Source organism: Prorops nasuta, unplaced genomic scaffold (assembly GCF_024137725.1).
Source record: "Prorops nasuta isolate Cenicafe-Biocafe unplaced genomic scaffold, Cenicafe_Pnas_1.2 PNAS00024, whole genome shotgun sequence".
In the NCBI taxonomy this organism is placed as follows: domain Eukaryota; kingdom Metazoa; phylum Arthropoda; class Insecta; order Hymenoptera; family Bethylidae; genus Prorops; species Prorops nasuta.
The window spans coordinates 2,703,704-2,717,917 of NW_027116821.1; the positions used below are offsets into that span (position 1 = coordinate 2,703,704).

Here is a 14,214-nt window from a genome sequence, read left to right on the forward strand (position 1 = left end):
TTCACACAGTTGTGGGAAGAACAGCATTTACCAGCAGCGGAGATAATTTACTCATCCATAACTCATCCATTCGTGAAATGTTATTATTTGTTCTTAAAATGGGTATTACCAAAATTTACAAAATTTAATTGACTATTTTAGTCTGAAAAAGTTATTATTCCATTACTTTACAATCAAGCAGCAGCATTATTTAAAGATATTCTAATTTGTTATATGGACAATAGCTATGTTCTCAGCACGAATGTGAAGGACATAGATCCTGATAAGGAGCTTCATTTTCTACCAATAAATGAAATTTATTTAGGTTTAAAGGTAAATACCGAATTGCAGAAACCCGAGATAATACAACAAGCGGAACATGTACAGAATTTTCGTCTGAATACGTTTAATTTTTTGAAAGAAGCAAGCAAAGAGTTATAAAAACGTTTTGATTTTAATGATTTACGTTTGAGAGATTTGGAATGTTTTATTCCTCACAAATCTATTGATCCCCAATTTCATGTAACGGTACCAACATTAACTTCTATTTTTGAAATGTTTCCTCGTAATTTAGATTCTTCCTGTTTCACCAGGCAATCAGTAGATGATGAATGGCGTCTACTACCTTTCGCACAGCTACCACTCGACATTACAAATGAAAAGTTAATAGATGTTTTTTGGGTTAAATTATTAAATTATGATGATATTATGGACCTACAAAAGTATACGAATTTATCTCAATTTGTTTTAAACTTGCTTTGCTTACCTCATTCAAACGCTGAGTGCGAACGACTTTTTAGTAAAGTTAATTTAACGAAAACGAAAAACAGGAACAAAATGAAGACAACTACATTAAAAAATAATTTGACTGCGTGGGAATGTGTTAAGAATAGTGGTACTTATAAATTATTTGAACCATCCGCAGATATGATAGATCATTGCAATCAAAGCATGTACAATTTTAATACATCAAATACAGATAATGAAAATGAAGGTGTTTCCGATGAAGATTCAGAATACTTTATGCTGATGTAACGCCCGTTTCTCAAAATTGCATAATTTACTGATATTTCAATTATTATCTTAAATTTAAAAAGAATATATAAATTTGTAACTTAACCTATAGTTTTTATTTGAATCTTCGATATTTGAAAATTCTTTAAATTTGTAAAAAAGTTATATGCTTTTAAATAAATAATGTTTATTCTTACAATGTTTTTCTTCATCTCATTTTCATTGCATAAAAATAATATTTTATTTATAAATATATAAAAACAAATAGCTAGATTTCATACAAAAATTATTAATATTATGAAGCACTGTTGAAAATTTAATCAAGATCGGTTGAATAATTTTTAAATGAGAGCTTATGTTACTTCCTAAACTTTGAAAAACTATACATCATATTATTATTTTATTGAGTTTCTGTTATATGCATCATCATATTAATGACGAAAATAGCAGCTAATACAGCCAACGAAGCTAGCCAAGACGCCAAAGACCGATCCTGTTAAAATGGAATTTCAGCTTATCAAAGTCTTAGCAAAGATAAATTTTTCTCGATTGAAACTTCCATAAAAGACATTACTCTTCATCCTAAGTAATTAATAATATGATTTTATGTGTACTCAGTTAATTGGCATACGATTTTCGGCACAAATCATCAGTTTTGCAGGTACGGTAATCGAAATCTTTTAATTTGCAAGTGACTTTTCATGATTGGTCAACGTCCTTCCAAATTGACCAATCATATTTAGTCATTCATTCTCGAACGCATCTTAGGTATACTTCCAGTTGAAACTACAGTTTGTAGTCTAGACACTTGCTATACCACGTAGAGTAGTATATTTTGTTCTCGCCACATACTATGCAGCGTAGTGTAATTCAAAATGGCGGACTTGGCAACGCTGTATACAGCGTAGCATAATTCAAAATGGCGGAGTTGGCAACGCTGTGCCGGTGGCCCGGTGTGGCCCGGCCCGATGGCCCTTGGCGCCTGGCTGGCGTCGCTGGCGTCTGGCTGGCGTCTGGCCGGTGGACCGATTGTTTTGAATGTATCATCATAACCTTCAAAAGCAATAAAATAAACAATAAATTTTACGTAAATATCTATAACTATATTGAATACTTTCCTTTATTTGAAAAGTAACCACGTATTTTAAATAATGTAAATAAAATAAAAGTTTACAGATAACCAAAATGACAGAACTTGACAATTTAGAGAACATATTAATCGACTTTAACGAGAGTGTAACAACATTTCCAATTCGTGCAACAATTCTAGAAGACTTAAAGCCTTTGGAAAAGAAAATTGAAACAACAAGGGGTTCACTAAAACACTTAAACAGGAGGCTGCTGCTCTCAGGGGCTAGAGAAAGAATTTGTACTTACTAATTTCTTTTTAAACTTGTAATTAACTACAGTTAATAACTCTTCTGACTTGCTGTTAGATCATCAGAATAATCAACCATTAAATAAGAATGAAATACAGAAAAAACTAGAAGAAGTTACAGCTGAATATCTTACAAATGAAAAAGCTATATACTTATGTCTACACGGTCAAGCTATTCAGGAGATACTTATTCAAAAAGAAAAGAACCTTCAGTATTACAAGTAAGAAAATATACAGGCAGTATAAAAACCTTAATCATAATGTAAGAAATAATTAAAATAAACAATTATTATTGCAGAAAAGTAAAGCTTTGTATGCAGGAACTTTTTATTTTGAATGGTAAAGTTTTCAAATTGCAATCATCCATTGAAGAAGCACTTATGGACAAATTTCAATTACAAATTCAATGTCAACAGTTAATTCTTGAGTATCATCAATTTTTAAAAAGACAAGAGAATCTTAAAGCTCAAAAATTACAAGAAACCAATCCTAATATTGCAAAGTTAGTATGAATTCATTTTAAATTAATTGACTTAAAACAATAGTGTTGTATTTTTTTAGGAAAAAAGAAAAAATCCAAAAGACCATAGCGAAAATTAACCTAATGAAAAAACTTATAAAGAAGTTTATAGCAGCATGTGGTAATAGTTTAATGGACAATCCATACCTTATTGATATGCTGGTTCAGCATAAAAACTTGTTAACCCTAGAAGCAGTATTAAAATTATCCGAAAGTAACAAGGAAAATTAGTGTAAATAAATATTTTTTAATAGGATCTGACATATAGAATTTGCCTCAAGTAGATAACATGGTGATTAAACGTTTTAATTAAGAACTGTCAAGGAAACAATTTTACTATTTTTAAAGCCTTAGGTAAGCGATCAAAGAGTATTCAAAATTAATCTTGGAAATTTTAACTGAGATTCTCTTTTTATATAGCAAATTGTTGTTGTGTATTTCGATAGCTTCTCAAAATAGATCGAGCGCTATATTAATCATCATTAATACTCAAATCGTGGACAACATAGAAACGACATCTCACTTATTCTGTTATCCATTTGTTTTTTTTCGCTACACATGCGGATAAAAATAAAAGTTCAAAATCACAGTAATTAAAGATGTGCTATATGATTTGTCTGGTTTCTGAATACTTATTCAGCAATTTATACTATATTTTTAAAAAAAAAAAATTTAGAATATCGCATACTGTTAAAGGATTGATAATGTACTATTTATTTATTATATTTATGACTTATACTTTTTAAAAATAATACGTGTGTGCGTATTGACTATACATGCTACAGTTTTAAACCATAAGTCTTTTAAATGATATGTCCATAGCATTTTAGTAATTTTTTAAAATGTGCTACCACACAAAATTTGCCATAAAATATGGAGGACTATTTAAAACATCCAAGGCAGCGTTTACGCTTGACGTTTAGCTTTTAGTATAAAAGTAGTGGTTGTTTAGGCATATTAAAGTTCTCATTGACGGAAGGATCAATATTGTTGGCATTAAATTGTCTAATTATATTAAGAATAATGTGTATATATATATATATATTTATGTGTGAGCTAATAAACCTCAATTTGTAATGAAAGTGAAAAGGTTTGAAACAATGTGTTTTTCTTTTAAGGAAAATAGGAAAACCCTTAATTAAATAGCAATAAAAGTGGCATAAATTAATAAGAACACAAAAATAATTCGTAAAGTACTTTCTCTTCTTATTCTCTAAGCGCGTGAACATGATGCATATTTACAAGAATAAGCTTGTGAACGACCACAGTATTTGTTTTTTTCCTTTTTTCGTTTTGCTTTTCTTCAATTTTCCTAATAATTCGTTTTATTAGAAGCATGAGTTTAACACGCTAAATAACAATTCTTCAATCGGTAATGTAAAATTAAAGATAAAAATACCAATCACAGTTTATGCATACAATAAATTGAACTACAGGAGAGAGAGGTTCACATTGGCTTGATCTTTAAACATTAAATTCCAGAATAATCGACAACTTATGTTAACTGTCTGCATATGTTTGTGTGGAAATGCAGATGTAATTGAAATAAATATAATAATTGTGGTCCAGTATGGCGTTCAGTCTCGTGTCCGTTTATTCAGTTCATGCAGACCGCTCTCCTCCTTCGTTTTAAGGTGGATTCACACATAGCGACACGGCGCGTTAAAAGTCGCTTTCCATTTACTGTAAAGTTCAATACATATTCATATCGTATTGTACTGCACCGATATATAAGAATTAAAAAGCCATTTTTTACGGGTCGTGTCGCTGTGCAAATCCAGCTTTACGCTTGTAGGCGTAAAGCAAGAAATTACCATATAGATGATATTAAAACAATTTAATTACTATATACATAAATTTGTTGGTTGTCGATAGAGTATAGATTTAAGACGAATAAAAAAGGATCAATGCTTCTCAGAATGCCAAAAGCGTACTGGAGAGAATTTCGATGAGTCCTTCTTCTATGCTATAGGAAGAGTGTATGAAAAAAGAATTTCAAAATTTCTTGATTGAATCTTGAACGAAATACTTTGCAGTACGACTACTGACATTGCTAGAATTTTCGCACATATATCATAAAACTTCACAGTTACATCATTTGAGTGTTTCATCACAAAATAGCACACCCCTTGTTCATTAGGATTCTTACAATTGCGCAGCAAAACGATGAATAACAATAGTTGCGCTGCGAATCGGCCGATAGTAATGATTGTAATAATAATAATAATATAATAATAATAATAATAATATAGTTTATCAATCGTTTAGGTCTTAGGTAGTAATATATTCATATGTATAAGTTGTAGCTAACATCATTTTCAACTTTGACAAAATCCTTCGTTTCTTCACAATCTATCATTCTTTTTCACCTCTCTCTTGTTACTCCCCTTATAATCTCCTGCAATTTTTATTTTCTAAGAACTATCTCATTTCTTATGTACAAAATAACACATTCGCTCCAATCTACGCTTATCCGGTTTTTACTTTTATTATTATTATTCGAAACAAAGAAAGGCATTTCCCCGTTAAGCTTTCTCCACATCGTCATGTAACAACTAAAGTATACAAGCGCACGCATAAGAGTTGTCAAATACGAGCTGCCACTTCCGTACGAGACTTACTCGTCCTTAGTTATTAACAATTATTTCTGTTCCTTCTATATCTGCGAATCAATAGCTCGTACAAAGGTAGACGGAGATTTTCACGAAGCAAACGACAAATCGCACAAAGATTTGTGTCTTCAGCAAGATTACCATAATATACATATTTATCTATTCACTTATGCATATGCGTATATAAAAAAGAAAAATCACAATATATCAATTTGACGCGCATTCAAAGTTTTCACAATCCGTCTGAGATAAAGATTAAACGAAATATAAAAATGATACTTTATTACGTACGAGATGGTAAAACTTTGATACTCTAAACCCTTACTTAGTCTTTACGGTGCACTTATTATTCGATTTGTCGATTTTCTCGTCTGATAACGGAGCAAGTACCATCAGATATGATCAAACATCGTAGTACACTATTTTAATAAGTCGAGTCTCATAATTAAGTGAGTTTCGTCACATAGGGGAAATCAATGCGTTCGGTTCTTCCAGAATGATCAAGAGTCATGAGTGGAGAACACACGAATGCACCCGATCCAAATCTCGCTTCGGAACGAATTTCTGAGAGGTACCAATGAGGTTGTCACGTTATGTACAAAACAAAACAAAAATACAATCGCTTAACGCTCGCTGAAAATTTCTACAGAAACGCAAAAAAAAAAAAAAAAAAAAAAAAAAAAATCGGCTCTAGCTGTCTTGGAGAGATATCGCGCTTATCTTTAGCAATCCTTGAGAGGAGAAGTTTCAGAGGAACGCTGTGGATCGCCTCTAGTTCGCTCCGAGGTCTCAAGAGACATGAGAAAAGAAGACGGAAGTAAATGTGGATCATGAGTAGAGCATGCTCACAACCATGCTTGATTAGCAGTCAGTCGTGTTGTATATTAAAAACGGTGAGACTGAGAAAATTGCTTGAGAAAACTACGGGCTAAATTGTCGCACACGGTTGTAACAGCACGATAGAGCCATTCATCTCTCATTTTGGCAGGGTAATGTTACAAATACAAATTACAGCGGCCCTATCGCTAAACAGGAAATTAACGATTACACGAATCTCAAGGACACGTACAATTGTCAGTGTCACATATTTCTTATCAATGGCCAATGAATCGCTGTGATAAGCCGCATGAGCCTTTGGCCCCGGAGATCTTGCGAAGGACGCTCTCGCAGAAACCCCAAAAACTCTTACTCAAACTATCGACTAATCAACATTGCCTACTTTACACGCATACAAACATACTTGTTACAAACTTTTGCCTTTACATCCAGGCTCGTATTTCGATCAAATCTTCAAACATCGAACGATGGATAAAGTCTTACAGTTCATTTGGGAAATGATAAACGAGAGATCTCGCTGTGTTTTAGGATTTGACCAAAGATGCCGTGCCAAGATTCTCTTCTCGTAGCTAATTTTCTACATTTTGTCAACAGAAAAGGTTTACTTGTCTTTTCGCTTGTTCTAGGAGCATTCGTGCTACAAAAGGAACAATACACTATAAAGTTGCCTCATCGTTTGGGAAATTACAATATACTATTCGAATATACGTATTGCAAAGTACTATTAGTTCTCGACCACCGTTTAAGCGTATTATTACGAGACGTACGTCGATCAGAAAAGTACAAGCAAAAATACAAGTTTAAATACAAATGATTTCTCTCGAAGCAGCTACATACAATTTTGTTCAATGCTTGAATTAATAAACCTTTCTAACATTCGATTCTTATCCTTGATAAAAATGAAGAAAAATCATTTGCTTCGTCTTATTCAATATCGCTGTATTTTGTAAAAGAAAGTATCTATAATCTCGTGATTTCTAATGAATATACCAGTTTCGCTGACCAGACTTGGGTTTTAATACAAATATTTAAAAAATGCAAAAGTTAATAAGACCGTGTAAGAAGTTTTGTGCGCTCACTATTGTTCTGCTACAGATTTGCAAGATCTACGTAAATACGTTAATCTCTCTCTCCTTGCGCGAGTGAAGTAACAAGCAAATTGACCAACATTTGGCTCTTCCTTTTTAATCAATGACAATAACGCTGAATGTGACTCGCTACTCGATCATCATCATTGTCGTAATAAAATATCAATATGCGTGAAATACTCTGCTCTTCATTTTATCCATCTCCAATTTATGCTTTCTATCGACTTCACAAGTTACACAAATTTTGAGTATATATGTATATAACGTATCGATGATTTCAAGACGGTGGTGTTTTGAAAATAACTAAAGATTAAATTATATGGAATATTAACATAATAGAACAATCATGCATTTCCATATGTCAATTTTTTCTTATTTCGTTAAGAAAATCCAATTTGCATAATATTTAACAGGCTCTTTCTTTAATTATATATTTATACAATATAATAGCTCTTCCAATTGCACAATCATGAGATTTACAATTTTCAGCGCTACCTACAAAATAGCACGTAGCTCGAAATAGAATTTAGAGATTTTTTGGAGTAATAGGTTGTTTACTGGTTATCTCGCGGTTACTATGGAAAAAATCATTTTAAGTGCGAAAGTAATTAGCTGTGGTTCAACATTTTCAACGATTATCATATATTGACATACGATTATAAAACAAAGCTTGGATCTTTAGCCCTCGTTATCTTTATAACTTTCCAGATAAATTTGCATTTTTGGAGCTGAATAGCACGTATACGTCGTATAAATTTTACAGAAATATTTTAGTCTGAATAAAAAAGTACTGTAAATGAGCCGGCAGTTTCAGTAAACATCATTGTTTAATTTGCAATAAATTTCAACTCTGAAGAAATATACTACAATGCCCCCTTCACAGACGTACACATAAACATTTTCTCTCTTTCTCTCTCTCTCTCTCTCTCTCTCTCTCTCTCTCTCTCTCTCTCTCTCTCTCTCTCTCTCTCTCTCTCTCTCTCTCTCTCTCTCTCTCTCTCTCTCTCTTATTCACACAAATTTTATATCCATGCAGACGTGTAACAGAACTTTTGTGTTGTTATAAAATCCAAAATTTCTTACTGGTCCTTGTAACCAGCGCAACTCGCACAGTCATTTTTTTTTAATTTTGTAATACATATAAGTTTTTCTTTGATCTCAGTTTACTCGAGCCTAATATGTTTCCGTATTAAGTATTATTATTCCTGCGCACCATAGAGACACGTCAATTCCACAAATCTTTTATCCTTGATTAGTAACACGATCGTGAAATTCTTGCTACGTATAATAAAGCTCCTGCAACAATTTCACATTTTATTAAGCTATAATATCTATCGCACGTCACAACCTTTCCACGCAATTTTTTCAACTTTTCAATCATACAAACGGATTAAAGTTCTATACATTGAGCTAGTAAATCGAACTATAAAACTTTGCAAGTTCGGAATACATAGCTATATTGATAGTTAGCCAATTAATTTTACGAATTAGAGGCATACTTTGGTTCTCTTTTGTTACATTCTTATACATAGTATCATAATATGCGTCGATTAGGGGCAGAAGAATTTAAAAACAAAAAAAAGGTCTTTCGAAAAATCCAAAAATTTCGTTGTGGAAAAAATATGATTTTTCGACAAAGAACAGATAAAAGAAAGACAGAACGAAAAATATTGTAGTCAACCCGAAAATTTCCCTCTTCTTATAAAACATTATGTAACAAAATTTGAAATATAAAAATTCCTATTTTTCATATGTGCTCTGCTGCATCCTTTTTGTTTATATAATATATATGTTAGAGGCTACAGACGAAGCATTTTTATTTTCTTAAACCTCGATATGTTATGTAAAATTGTATTTTTGCAATTTATGGATAAATTCATATAAGATGACTTTTTAATAGTCTCAAGGCATGAAACCGAAACTATTCCTATTCTTAAATTCTAATGAAATGTTTTCAATTGCAATGCAATTATTATGAAATTTATTATGCCGGATTATACGTGGAAGTAAATATTTGCCGTCTTTATAAATGTTGAATCATACATTGCAACAGCATTAGTTCGTCCCCTTAATCATAAGTTGCGTGATATTCGATAAATAATGTTCTTAAGTAGGATTGTTAAAAACGCATTCCCATTTTATTAATGAAATGAATAAATTCTTTCAACAAAATGATTAACAATTATCTAGGATTAATGAAAATTTGATGATCATATATATGTTTATATAAACGCTATTTACAATTGATTTGCAAATAGGTAAATTTGGTTTTAGATTAAAAACAAGGCCTTAAATAATATAGCGTAATACAGTGATAAAGAAAAATATCACATTGATAAATTGTCGCATTCGTACTCTCTCAATGTATAAACGATGTGCAGTTTTGGTAGCAAAATATCCTTTAATCTTCTACTTATAAATAGTGCAGTATTATCAGGTCGATAAGTCGATTAGGAAAACTTGAGGCAGTGTATGCATAAAAATAAATATTCCATTAGATAAAATATGATACGTTCGCAATTGTTTATCATCGTTCTAGTACAGTTGGGTATAATTTCATATGAATTAGAGATAATACTGATAGCTTGTATACTTTAGATGTTACAATGTAAAACATTAAAATCGATCAGACAATTTTTCTACAAGTGGGACATTGGCTAAAATAATGAAACAAATCGTACATTTTCCAAAATATAAAATCATGCACGTTAAATATGTGTACAATCGAAGGAAGAAATTCACGTATTGCAACTGCTGAATATTTTTTGCACATTTCTCTTCAGCATAATATTGTTTTTCTCTCTTTTTTTTACGTAAGAATGCAATATTTTCAAACTTTAATAGATTTACTCAACATTTCAGTTTCATGCCTTTTGTATTAATCAGACTTGGTGAGAGCTGAAAACACACACACTGAATGCAATGGAAAGGCCTGAAATCTTTTCTTAATGAGACTGTATTTATTTTAATTCCAGCCATGGGCGAAGAAAAAAGTTACAGGCACTGCATTCATCACCTGGTACCGTCAATTCCTTAATGAACTAAAGGCGAATAAGGCTAAGCCGGATAACAAAATCGCACGATGCCGCACGGCAAATGAAAATTCAGTCAGCGAGTTACGCGTCGAGAATGTAAAACGCTGAACAACAACAACATGGAAATCCCGATACAAATATCATTATATTCATCATCATCATCATCAAGTCGAAAAATAATCGTAAATGGGTAGCAATGATTATATTACAATAATAATAGTAGCGATAAGAATAATAGAAGATAATATGACGTTATAGTAATAATAGTTAAGATGGATGTAGAAGATGAATAATTTTAGTTACTGGAGTGTCGGGAGGGGGGGGGGGGGGTGGAGAGGGGGTCTTTAACAATGCAGGACTTTCTGGACACAAAATGACAATAGATTTATAAGTCTACTTTCACCGAGCTTCACCTCGACTTTGATGGAATATTGTTTAGCATTTTTCGTCACGTGGACTACATTATTTTCCCCGGACCATCAAAAAACTTCTGTAACAATCTATACTATACTTTAAACCTTTAGTAGCATTACAGAAATCTTCCTAATTCTTAGAATTTCCATTGTATAAATAATTTTTAACCGAACGAAGATTTTATTAAATATCAAATTATCCAGTATATTGTTCATAAGATTCCATTATATCTAGAACTTTCTGACATCCTCGATAAACTCACGTCACACGATCCTAAGTACAACTTTTGAACAACCGATGGATCTTCTTATCCAGGAGGCAACGTAAGTGAGGCTGCGTTATTAACGTTTTACCACGCAGGCTCACAGTGACTTTGATACAATCATTCATACTCCATCGGTTTCACGTTCCATTTCAGCCTCAAAACAATTAAGACCAAACGGCGCAGTTCCATGGACAAGTTTGCGCAAATATTTTCCATTTTAGGGCTGTTTGGACTGTGGATCAACTAACTTTACTGGTCGCACAGTCTACCCCTTTCTAGTCTAAGATCACTTTCACAGCAGCTAAGGAGTAGTTATCATCGCAGTGACAGTCCTTTATACAGATTACGTTAAAAACGCAGATGATTCTCTGAACAAAGAGCAACTGTCAATGACGCATTGGTTTCTTGAGTGATGACAGTTGGCACTTAGAGGACCGATCTTTGCTGAAACGTCTAAAGGTGGACGAAGAGAAGGAGCTGCTCAATTAGTAAGTGGTGGAGGTGTAGGCGTCATGGTAACAGCAGTATGTAGCATGGAATCCCTGGATGCTGAATTACTAGCAGCATGCAACAGATTGACAGCTTCCCTTTCCGGATCAGTTTTGCTTTCTGCAGTTCGTTTTACCATTCTTGAAACTGGCACTCGGCCACCTGCGCCTTCAGCACACACACCACCCCCACACTGACCAGTACCCCCCAGCCCAACAGCAATGGACAGTCATTTTTGTCGACCACTTTTCTTCTTCTTCCGCTTGAAGAAGCAGCAACATCTGGAAATGAAGCAAACACTAATAGGACTTAGAATCGTCTTCTATGGTGGCCTTATCTGGTCTCACACTAACATGCATTGAAGCATGCAACATTCCAAAGCTACTAGGCAGGTACACCAGATATTCCAACATATTTCACAGCCTACAATAAAGTAACAAGCTAATCAGACAGCTAAATAGCATTGCTGAAATTAATTATTCTCATCCCATCAAAGCATCGCTGATATCATTTTCGAATCAGTAAAAAGTTTTCTATATGATAGACAGTAGTTTATTCATTGGTACAAGTTTCCATGCACCGAAACATTTTACTTTTGGCTGATCCAATTCAGCAACAATGTCAAATTCTACGAAAGAGCTTTCTGTTTCGATATACTTATAGTTGACCATGTAGAAGAGGCTTTTGCTTTATAAACACCATGCAGCTAAAACGAAGCTGCGAGAAATTATTTTGGATATGATTATTGAATTAATGAGAAACATTAACAGATGGATAAAATTTATTAAAGACACAATAGAGATGGATATTAAAATCCATAAAAAAACGGGATGATCGAAAATATAAAGTAAAAGACATTAAATGGATGGCATCAGATGAGTCTGCTGCGTAAACTAATTTGGTATTTCTGCTCGATATTGGCCAATAGAAAGACTCGCATTGCCCATTTAAATTTTGATAAGAAATGTAGTTCAGGTATCACGTTTGATAAGCCATTGGATTTGGAAGATTGAAACTCTTGGTTTGTGAGTTTTATACATTTTCCACAACGAACACAAATATTTCTCGAGGGCAGAAAATATCTTCTGAAAAAAGGACAGTTCGCTACTAACATGACAAGCACAAGCAAAAAGAGAGAATTCATGAATCGTTAATGAATAAATTCTATTAATTGATTTATTGCATATAGATAAGCCTGGTCCCAATAATAAAGCTTATACAATGATGCCTCAAATATCATTTAATGTGTCTGTAACAATGGATACAAACAAAGAAATGTGATTCGATGGCACAAATTTGAAGCAGGCAATGAAATGAATGAGTATTATGGAAAGTGTAGAGAAGAGAAGAGGAGAAGTTGAACAAAAATCGTTAAGAACGAATATAACCAATACTAACTTGGTCTCGTCTACCATGTCAACTTCTTGAGGTGCCGTAATAGGGGTATTCGAATGACCCGCCGTTGGATCATCATTGGCTAATTCTCCGTTGGTCGACGACACCACCTAAATAAAAAAATATTATAATTATTATTAAACAAAAAGCAAATTGAATGTGCGCAACAATCATCAAAAGGAATTTGACCGTTTAAACAATGCTTTACCAAAAAATAATGTATATTGTAGAAAAATGTACAAAATCAATGAGGATCTACGTAACTTTCCAAAAAATACAATTACCAACTTAAAGGTGAGAAATGAAAAAATAAAACTAGGATGAAAAAATAGCAGGGGAAGCTTACTTAAAACTATGTATTTAATGCGTGTAAAAATAATGATTAAGCTTTTGATAAATTTATCTCGTTAAGATTATAGTAGTAAATCAAAATAATAATTCAGGGACGAAAAATGGTACGAATAGGATTGTCAAAGAAGCAAAATACTCGAGAGTGTTAATAAACTGAACGTCGCAAGTTTAAAATAGGTTCGTGGAAGAGGATAAATTACAAAGAGATGGCAGCACAATAGTGCAGGTCTTCGTTTCGCAAGCGAGAGAAAGAGGAGTGTAAAATGACCATGACAGTTTCTGGATTAGTATTTAGTATCCAAAGTATATAAAGAGAGGAATGTCATTCAATTGTCGAGAGGCGAGGACACGAAAGAAAAACGCATGCGGCAACAAACCAAATCGCACAGACTTTTAACTGACCATAATCCATTTGTGTCTTGTCTAGAAATAGAGTGTATCGTTTTAATCCTGGCACATTGGCACATTGCTCTTTGATGCTGCGGAAAATCAGAGTCGAGAAAGGAAAGAAACAAGGACTTTTGATGTGAAAAGGGAAATTAAAGTCGCTCCGAAATCAATTGGTCACGCTATAATTTCATTGATTCAAATTGATGTTACTTCCATCGAGCGTGTTATCACGACATTTATTAAATATTATTGTTACGTTTACAAAGCACTGTTACTTAAAACTGACGAAGCTTCCAGTCAAGCATAATTTGATCGTTAAATACGAGTCTTTTTTTGGTTTAAAAAAATGTAGAAAGCATGTAGTAGTAAGAACTGGAGCGACGATTGGTAAATAAGAATGATAAGAGAGTGGAGAAGGGGATATTGTATAAAAAAAAGAAAAATAGA

The 14,214-nt window shown here is 32.9% G+C and overlaps 2 protein-coding genes across 5 annotated transcripts in view; one reads left to right on the plus strand and one right to left on the minus strand.

Annotated features, from left to right (window-relative positions):
- Positions 1–1,554: 1,554 nt before the first annotated feature.
- Positions 1,555–8,426, plus strand: LOC136781918 (uncharacterized). 3 transcript variants are annotated; one of them, XR_010824033.1, is made up of 6 exons: positions 1,555–2,080; positions 2,163–2,362; positions 2,430–2,592; positions 2,670–2,873; positions 2,933–3,245; positions 3,312–8,426. XR_010824033.1 is itself a non-coding variant. In XM_066740945.1 (5 exons), exons 2-5 carry the CDS (start codon positions 2,179–2,181, stop codon positions 3,120–3,122), a joined length of 741 nt encoding a protein of 246 aa, XP_066597042.1. In that variant the 5' UTR covers positions 1,555–2,080; positions 2,163–2,178; the 3' UTR covers positions 3,123–8,426. The 3 variants fall into 3 exon arrangements, 1 of the variants encoding a protein (XP_066597042.1); XR_010824034.1 differs by having other exon boundaries at positions 3,338–8,426; XM_066740945.1 differs by having other exon boundaries at positions 2,933–8,426.
- gish (casein kinase I gish) overlaps positions 4,074–14,214 on the minus strand; it is a 68,744-nt gene continuing 58,603 nt past the window's right edge. Inside the window, exons 10-12 of one of the 2 annotated variants that reach the window (XM_066740942.1) lie at positions 13,780–13,800; positions 13,030–13,136; positions 4,074–11,912 (exon numbers count right to left, since the gene is read on the minus strand). In XM_066740942.1, the coding sequence (XP_066597039.1) occupies positions 11,861–11,912; positions 13,030–13,136; positions 13,780–13,800 (180 nt within the window). In that variant the 3' untranslated portion in view covers positions 4,074–11,860. Of the gene's footprint in view, positions 11,913–12,392; positions 12,717–13,029; positions 13,137–13,779; positions 13,801–14,214 lie in introns of those variants that run through there. The other variant, XM_066740944.1, reaches the window with a different exon arrangement.

Coding starts and splice junctions, on each gene's coding strand:
- LOC136781918 (XM_066740945.1), top strand. CDS start 2,179: ATGACAGAACTTGACAATTTAGAGAACATATTAATCGACTTTAACGAG. Junction 2,593..2,669: donor AAGAACCTTCAGTATTACAA/GTAAGAAAATAT, acceptor TTATTATTGCAG/AAAAGTAAAGCTTTGTATGC. Junction 2,874..2,932: donor ACCAATCCTAATATTGCAAA/GTTAGTATGAAT, acceptor GTATTTTTTTAG/GAAAAAAGAAAAAATCCAAA.